Here is a 9,415-nt window from a genome sequence, read left to right on the forward strand (position 1 = left end):
CAAAGACTCAACTTTCAGACAGTTTTTAGCTTGCTGAAGAACTTTGTTGAAGACGGCATCATTCTATCTTATCAGGATTCTGAGATATACAAGTTTGAAGATTTTTTACCCTGGCGCCACCTAGCGGACGATTCTTGAATCAAAGACGCCATTGCCAGATAGTTCTTACCCGCTGAACAACTTTGCTGAAAACGACATGCTTGTACCTCATTAGGGTATCGAGATATACGTGTTAGAGTTTTTCAGACACAATGCGTCACCTAGCGGATAAATCCCAAACCTAAAACCTTACTATCAGATAGTTCTGAGCTTGCTGAAGAATTTTGCCGAATACAGCATCATTCTGTAATGCTATAATAATTCATGTTCCAATTTGTACACCACTTTAATATTATTTGCCAAGACTAATTCTCAATCTCGTTTTGTGCATTGGAAAAGAACCAACAGAGCGAAAAGCTTATCATGAGCACAAACCCTTAGGCACTCTTCTTTACTCGATGGATCGCTTCTGATCGTTTTCGGTAAAATCAGTTTTAAATATTTTTTGCTCCACTCTCTCTCTCTTGAGTTCCAAGATGATGAGCGCCTACCTGATATTTGCATATTGCGCTTCTAATTTCTGCATAGGGAATGCTGGGTTAGTAGCTGCTATTGAACGTTAAACCTATAGAAATTCTTTGTTCAAATTTATTGCGCAGTAGAGTTTTAAACAATGACTAGGGCGATGAGTCCTCTGAAAGAAGAACATCACTTGAGTCTTGATCTACGATCAGTGCGGATGTGCCTAACTGAAAGTTAATACGACGCTAGTGGAAGTTATTAAGAATTCGATAGTGATAATTTGAGAACGTTATTAATCCGGAAGTGCGAAGATTACACAAATTAAGAATCGAATAGGTAAAACTTTTGTAAATTTCAAAGTTTATACTATGTTAACGATAGTCTTAACCGTTTTATAGTGAGCCTTCCGAGATTGTTATCACACCTGATTGTGTGCTGTAATTAATTTACTGTGGTAAATTTTGAGGTAAGCATACAACGGATTCTAATGCGAAGCCAAAATCTAATGAACACGTTATAGGAATAACCCTACAACGTGGGGTTTTTGTTTGGGCTCGGACCATTGACAACCGCCAACTGTCGTCGACCACGTGCAACTAGTCCAGGCGTATCCCGATGCGCCGCTGCGGTGGCTCGTGAGTACTCACTGCAGTGTCGTTCTATCCCAGAATCCGACCGAGTGCTAGAACGCAACCAAACTGCTCGATATCCGCCGAGGACTCAATTTTGAATTTCGGTGTCAAGCCAAAACGATCACCGACCAGCACCCGACGTCCCTACAGTGGTGCTAGGCGTCGTCATCCCGAGGCGCAAGAGAGCTTTGGACACGCGTCGTGAGAGTACTTTGCGGTCGCTGGACAAATCCAACCAAACGAAAGTGGTAAGTTGCACCCAACTACGTTGGTCGAATCACCCCTCGGTCACGCGGAGAGCCTGAGCACGAGAGCGAAGAGCATCGAGGTGAAGCCACGTCGGGGCCCCGATCAACGCGTCGTTGGAACCTGCCGGCAAGTACTTGCATGCATGAAGAGAGAAGAGTAGCTTTAAGATAGGTAGCCTAGGGAGATTGATTGTGCAAGGAAAATTGGAACAATAAAGCTATTTTTAAACCTTGCACTGGTTCCTACATAGGCACAGCTAGGCGATATTTTGCGCTGATTTGAAATCTCTACTGAAGTGATTTGAAATCGGTTTTTTTTCGTAACTTTTAGCTCCATATTTTATGAATTGAGGGGGCCAAAGGCCAAAGAGTTTTTTGAGGTTTACACGGGAGGGATTCGAAAGGTAAGTCGGGTCGTCATTTGGAAGCCAAGAATAGCTGGTGTGTTTGAGCAACTATTAAAACTCGCCCTAGAAGAGGGTCTCAAAGCCGGGACCCAAACAGCATCAGCAGCCTTCCTCGTTGGGGAAGTGGCGCTTAAGCTGCTGTTTGTGATAAGCTCGAGCTGATTCGTTACATTTTGGCGCCCAACGTGGGGCCTGAGAGATGAGAAATTAGACAATTAGAAACAAATTGGAATAAATTTTGAATTTAAAGTGAATTGGAGCTGAAGCATTAATTTAGATTGAATGTGAATAACTTTTTGAATTTGAGATTTGGTTAGAAAATAGTTAAGATTAGTATTACTACAGTTTGTTCTGTGTCTAGCTTTAGTTTTTTTTTTCTTTCTTTTCTACTTTTTTTTTTGCTGTTTGAGTGTTGTATTTTTTTTTTTCGACTCCTAAGTTAAGACCATTTGAATTCCATTGATTTTTTTTTCTTAATATACATTTTTCTTTGATTGTTCAATACTATGATGGAAACATATCGCATTTACGCGAAAGATTTGGAGGAGGATGAGGTTGACTATGAGCTGTCCATTCGGGGTTACCCTCTCGAAGGGCCCATGGACACGCGTTACCGTTCCCTACGGTTGGCCTTACGTCAACCCGAAAACGGGGATGCAATTTTGAACACGGAGTACTCGTTGACCGGTGACTTCGTGGTTGTTCCCATTAAACTAAAAGAAATTGAAACTTTGTTAGAGACAGACGATTTAAAGTGTTTTTCGAGACTTGTGCATTACCACAAAAGAGTGCGCCGTTATGTGCCTGAAACAGATGCTCAGCGACGAAATCAGCAGGAGTTGTTGGACGTGATCAATCGGATGATGCTAAAGTATTACAACGTGGATCTGCGAGATGCAGCTGACTTGGTTCCGGTGATGCGTTTGGCAGCAAATCGACCTGAGGCTGCTGGAGCTGCGGCTCGTGGCATGAACATGAGGGATGTGACAGCATCTTTGGCTAAGCAGTTCAACACCGGAAGTAATGCAATCGGTGACGGCGTGGGCGTATCAACCCCAGTAAAAACCCGTATCTCAAATGGATCTCTACCTCCAGTAGGGGAAGAGTTAATCAGTTTTACTGAAGATGGAGGCACCTTATCGTGTCCACAAGGAACTCCAAAGGCAGCAGTGGCTTCGACTGGAGCAGTTCGTAAACAACCAATGGAGGGCGAGGACAGAGGTGAGGACGGCCTCAAAAATGTCGCGGGTGAGGTGCGCGAACCAATGATACCGGCAAAACGTAGGGAATCTGGAGAAGTTCCGCCGGGGATCGCTTCGCCGAAAGGAGCTGTAGGTGGTGTTCCGGTCAGCCGATTTGAACCACGGAACCCGTTGAGGCCGATCGAGGTGGATTGCCTGTGGGAGACTCCAGAATTCAAAAGCAGCATTCCGAATACACTGATTCCGCCGAAGCAACGAGTGAGTAGTGAACCGCTTGCTGCAGCACGACAAATGGTGAGCCCCGGAGTTGTTCGTGGGAAACCTGCCCAAGAAAAGATAGATATGAGTGATTTTGTGCACAAATCTGAGATTCGAGGATACATCCAGTCGTACTTGGACCAAGTTTTCACGTCGGAACGTCATTTTCCAGGAAGGATGAACCCACCCGTGGTCGATACGTTGGTTGACAGAATTGCCAACATTGGAATACATGATCCAGAGGTTTCGCAGATATCCAGAGCGGCCAATCAACGCCCCGAAGTGGATTTTGATCCGCCATTGCAGTTGCCTCGGACGACGCCTATCTATGGTGGATCTGTAAGGAATAACCAACATTCGAACTCAGGTGTACGCGTCGACCCTCCCAGAATGGATCCGGGTTTGATATCTCCTTTTGATAACGGCGGGGAGCCTTCGTATTCCAACGCTAATGTGATTGGAAGACCGGATAATCTTGGTGGAAATTGGGCGAATTATTCGTCCCGTAGGAGATTGCCTCATCAGACCTGTAACATAATTGAGAAATGGCCGAAATTTTCGGGTGATTCTAATCCTGTTCCGGTTGTAGATTTCTTGCGTCAGGTAGAAATCCTTAGTCGCTCGTACCAGGTCACCCCAGATGAGTTGCGGATGCATGCTCATTTGCTATTTAAAGATGACGCCTATGTATGGTTTACGGCCTACGAGAGTCAACTAGCGACATGGGACATGCTGTTAATCTACCTGAAAATGCGCTATGACAATCCGAACAGAGACCGATTTATCCGGGAGGAAATGAGGAATCGTAAGCAACGGCCAAACGAATTGTTCAGCGCCTATTTGACGGATTTGGAGGCCATGTCGCAAAGGATGACCCGCAAGATGACCAGGGAGGAGAAATTCGATATCGTTGTAGAGAATATGAAAATTTCCTACAAGCGAAGACTGGCATTAGAGCCGGTCAATTCAATTGAACATTTAGCTCAATTGTGTTACCGATTCGACGCGTTAGAAGCCAACTTGTATGCGCCGCGGAGTGTGATGAAGCCAGCTCTCAATGCTATCGACTGCGACGAAGAGTATGATAAAGATTCGGGGGACGACGAAGAAGCGTGTTTGCTGGCACTACAACCGAAAAACCTCCGCAAGAGAAATACTAACGGTCCTAAGGACAAAAGCGAAAAAGAAAACAGTCAGCTACTTTGCTGGAATTGCCGCCAGAGTGGACACATGTGGCGAGACTGCAATCGCAAGAAAGGCATTTTCTGCCACATTTGTGGAGCACCTGAAACGACTGCATACCGGTGTCCCGAAAACCATAATTTGCGACCTCGAGATTCGTCGCCCGAGGTACCAAAAAACGAGTAATGTCAGGGATTCCCGGGAACAGATCCCCTGAAAGAATCGTAGATGAAGTTCCCATTCGACCGTTTAAGTTATTCAACCACATATATGATATCAACACCTGTTTCAGACGTTGTCCGCACCTTCGAGTGAAAATTTTTGAGGAAGAAGTCGAAGGACTGGCCGATACGGGAGCTGGAGTAACCATCATCAATTCAGTCAGCCTGATCAACAAACTTGGCTTGAAAATTCACCAGTGTAACTTGCGAATAAAAACAGCGGATAGTACGGAATACACGTGCCTTGGGTACGTGAATATCCCTTACACCTACGGAACAAGAACGTGCGTGGTACCCACGATCGTAGTACCGGAGGTTTCTAAATTGCTGATTTTAGGAGTAGACTTTTTAGACACCTTTGACTTCAAGCTGATGATCGCTGAGGACACAAGCAGTCAGAATTCCGGCAACCCTCTGTCCCAGACCACGGAGGAAACACCCCTAATGATAGCCGAGGATTTCTTTTCAGACGATGATCAAGCGTTATGTTTTCAGATTGAACCATTTAACCAGAAACATCCTGAAGAATCTCGGGAGACAGACGAGAGCTTAGAAATGCCCACGGTAGAAATACCTACGTCAACAGTGCAGTCACCTAAGGATATCGATACTGAACACCATTTGACGGACGATCAGCGACAGATGTTGTTTGAGGCAGTTATACGGCTTCCTGCAACTGCAGAAGGAAGTCTCGGACGAACAACAATTCTAAAACATCCAATAGAGCTTCTACCGGGAACACAGCCGCGGAGGTTACCCATGTATAAGTGGTCACCAATCGTCGAGAAGGTCATTGATGAAGAAGTTGAGCGAATGCAGAAACTCGGAGTAGTCGAAGAGTGCTCTGGACCCGTAGAGTTTTTGAATCCGCTTCTTCCCATTAAAAAGGCTAATGGAAAATGGAGAATCTGTCTTGATTCACGTCGGCTTAATTCGTGTACGAAGCGTGACGATTTTCCATTCCCTAATATGACGGGAATTCTGCAACGAATTCAAAAATCTCGATACTTTTCAGTCATTGACCTGTCTGAATCATCCCAAGTAACACAACTTGTTATAATAATGTATATAATACATGCTTCATACAAATGTCTATGTTTTGTTCTTACTATGAAAAACTTATTTTCGTACACTTATATCACCGAAAAAGCGCAAAAAATGGCGGCTTATAAAACATCTTTATGATGTTACAAAAGATGTTTTTCAATACATTATTATAACATAACATTAAGTATCGAATATGTTCTCAGCGACATCGTAAGAACTTGTTGGCAGCAGAAAAATCACGATTTGTCAAATGAACACCGCAAATAATTGTGACATTTGTTTATGTGCTATTTAGTAATGGCTGGAAATAATATTCAAGCCTTACATTTCATTTGTAATCTACCATCTCGATGTTCGGTCACTATGACTTAATTTCATGTGCCATTCAAAATTTCTGGTGAAATAAACACATTCGCCTTCCATGCTTTTATTCGCTTTCCATCAGATCAATATCAAGAAGGGAGGTTTTGGTCATCTCTCTGATTTTTGTGAGATTTTGAACAAATTTTCAACATGCAATATGGTGGCTACTTGTCACAGCACCGTCTGGAAGTTTTGGAACGCTATTTTTAATCATTGTACTAAAGATATGCTTGTATTCGTTACATATAAATAAGGAAATAAAATCACTTCATCAAATGTTTGAACTGCGCAACATAAATATTTTTTTAATTGGAATTTGTAAATGAACAAACGGCTATACATACAAATATTAGTATGAAACTTTTTAGCAGGCACTGTAATCGATCAGTCCTGATAGGAAAAAAATCCAGAACATTAAAATTACGTTTGAATAACATCGGTTGTACATCACAACAACATGTTTGTCGAATACTACTTGAATCGACTGAAATACATTGAAATAACATCATAATTACGTTTTTGCAACATCCTTTTCCAAATAACATACAACGATGTGATTGTTGTTTTTGAATACCTGTTTTGAACATAAGTATAACAATAACAAAGTTGGTGCAGTTTCTGACTCCAATCTAAATGTTTTGATTTGTAATGTTTCGCGAAATCGAAATTATTGTTCATAAGTGAGTTTTAGCTGCCATGTAAGTACCCAAAATGATTTTAGATGACATATAAGGCCTGACACTGAGGTGAAATTCAATGGTGACTTTCCTCTGCCGGCCCATAAGGACTAAAGCTACTTTCGCAATCGCCATGAATTTTAGATAATATTCTTATACCTGGACGACAACGAAATATCAAGTCCAGACAATCACCAATCTCAAATCATAAAATATTAGTGTTAGATTAGTTGGAAAGCTTCAAGTGCAAATTATTTTCTATAAATAATGATCAAGTGAGTGAAGAGAGACAGCGAATTTATAAACTTATACACTAACGTAATTAATACGTAAACTTAACGTATTCTTAACATGCTTCAGCCCAAAGGTTATAACTATGTCCTGCTGATGTTTTTCATATAATCTTGAATTGAAGAAAGATAATGATTCAAAATTCTAGTGCAATCAACGTTCAATTTACGTTACTATAACTTGTGGTTTGGTTGAAAAGATTTTTCAGTGACTTGTTATTGCCAAACATAGTAAAAACATGATTTTAACATAAGATGTGTTCATATTCGATTATAGTACTATATTACAACATCTTTTTCAAATTTAACTTTCAAAGATGTTTTCTGTGTTACTTGGGATATTATCAGGTCAGCCTTACGAATTCGGCAAAGGACAAAACAGCCTTCCGTACCAACAAAGGGCTGTTTCGATTCGTAGTGATGCCGTTTGGGCTGACGAACGCGCCCGCTACCATGGCAAGGCTTATGACAAAGGTGCTAGGCCACGATTTGGAGCCCTTCGTATACGTGTACCTAGACGACATCATAATCACGTCTCTCTCGTTTGAACACCACTGCGAACTCATAAGGAAGGTAGCCGAACGCTTGAAAACCGCTGGCCTCACCATAAACCTGCAAAAGTCCAAGTTTTGTCAACGAAGGATTCGGTATTTGGGATACGTATTGTCCGAAGAAGGTTTGTCCATGGATGCCTCAAAGATTCAGCCCATCTTGGACTACGAGCAGCCGAAATCGGTGAAAGATGTTCGACGATTGTTAGGACTAGGAGCTTTCTATCAGAAGTTCATAAAGAATTACTCGGATATTGCCACCCCGATTTCTGATTTACTCAAGGGTAAACGTAAAAAGTTTGTGTGGACGCAAGAGGCCAATGAAGCTTTCGAAAAACTAAAGAGCGCGTTGATTTCAGCTCCAGTGCTCGCCAATGCCGATTTTTCATCGACCTTTATCATTGAAACGGATTCATCAGACTTGGCCGTCGGGGCCGTATTAACCCAAGAACTGGATGGGGATCGACGTCCGATTGCGTACTACTCTAAGAAATTGTCGAGTACCCAGAAACGATATAGCGCCACTGAGCGGGAATGCTTAGCGGTTCTCCTCGCCATCGAAAACTTCAAGCATTTTGTGGAAGGAAGTCGGTTTATCGTGAGGACCGATGCGATGAGCTTGACATTCCTCCAGACAATGTCCATCGAATCGAGATCTCCTCGTATTGCCCGATGGGCGCTCAAGTTATCTAAGTACGACCTGGCTCTGCAATACCGAAAGGGATCGGAGAATGTACCTGCTGATGCGTTATCACGATGCGTTACCTCAATTGAAAGTGAATTGGCCGACCCGTACGTTGAGGATCTCAAGAGGCAAATCGAACGTTACCCAGAACGCTACAGCGATTTTAAGATCGTAAACGGAAATGTCTTCAAGTATGTCTCCAATTCAACGATACCGGAGGATCCAAACTTTCGTTGGAAAATGCTCGTCCCTAAGGCGCATCGATCCAAGATCATTGAGGAAGTACATCGGGAAGCCCATCTTGGCTATTTGAAGACATTAGCAAAAATTCGAGAACGATGGTACTGGCCGAAAATGAGCAGCGACGTTAAACGATTTTGCTTGGCCTGTGAGGTATGCAAAGAATCCAAAATACCAAACATTAACACTAGACCGGTCTGCGGAAAGCCTAAAGAATGTGCCAGACCGTGGGAAATGGTTTCTATAGATTTCTTAGGCCCGTACCCTAGATCAAAACGGGGAAATGTTTGGTTACTGGTGGTGTGTGATTTTTTCTCTAAGTTTGTACTGATACAGTGTATGAAAAACGCTACTGCACCAGCTGTATGCACTTTCCTCGAGACGATGGTTTTCACCCTATTCGGAGCTCCGTCCATATGCATCTCTGACAATGCGCAAGTTTTTAAATCAGAACTGTTCAGAAAGCTCTTGCTAAAGTATGGCGTCAATCATTGGAACTTGGCCGTCTACCATCCGAGCCCGAATCCGGTTGAACGTGTAAATCGCGTGATTGTAACAGCGATTCGATGCACAATGAACAAGCGAGTAAACCACCGAGATTGGGACGAATCCATCAACACCATAGCCATGGCCATCCGTACTAGTGTACACGACAGTACAGGATTCTCCCCGTATTTCATTAATTTTGGACGAAATATGATTAGCAATGGACATGAGTACGATAGCCTACGACACCTGAATCCAGAAACGGAACGTGATGAAAAAGAACTAAGCGCAGAAACTCAACGCCTTTATGAAATTGTGCGAAACAATTTGCATAAAGCATACGAGAAGTACTCTAAACCGTACAA

The 9,415-nt window shown here is 42.8% G+C and overlaps 1 protein-coding gene across 1 annotated transcript; it reads left to right on the forward strand.

Annotated features, from left to right (window-relative positions):
* The first annotated feature begins 348 nt into the window (after positions 1-348).
* On the forward strand, positions 349-5,740 carry LOC134285617 (uncharacterized). The gene is made up of 3 exons (XM_062846740.1): positions 349-897; positions 960-1,027; positions 1,082-5,740. The coding sequence occupies exon 3, from the start codon at positions 2,355-2,357 to the stop codon at positions 4,674-4,676; it is 2,322 nt and encodes a 773-aa protein (XP_062702724.1). The 5' UTR covers positions 349-897; positions 960-1,027; positions 1,082-2,354; the 3' UTR covers positions 4,677-5,740.
* Positions 5,741-9,415: the final 3,675 nt, after the last annotated feature.

Source organism: Aedes albopictus, chromosome 1, assembly GCF_035046485.1.
Source record: "Aedes albopictus strain Foshan chromosome 1, AalbF5, whole genome shotgun sequence".
In the NCBI taxonomy this organism is placed as follows: domain Eukaryota; kingdom Metazoa; phylum Arthropoda; class Insecta; order Diptera; family Culicidae; genus Aedes; species Aedes albopictus.

Excerpts from the sequence above, each read along its gene's own strand:
- LOC134285617 (XM_062846740.1), top strand. The coding sequence starts at position 2,355 with ATGATGGAAACATATCGCATTTACGCGAAAGATTTGGAGGAGGATGAG.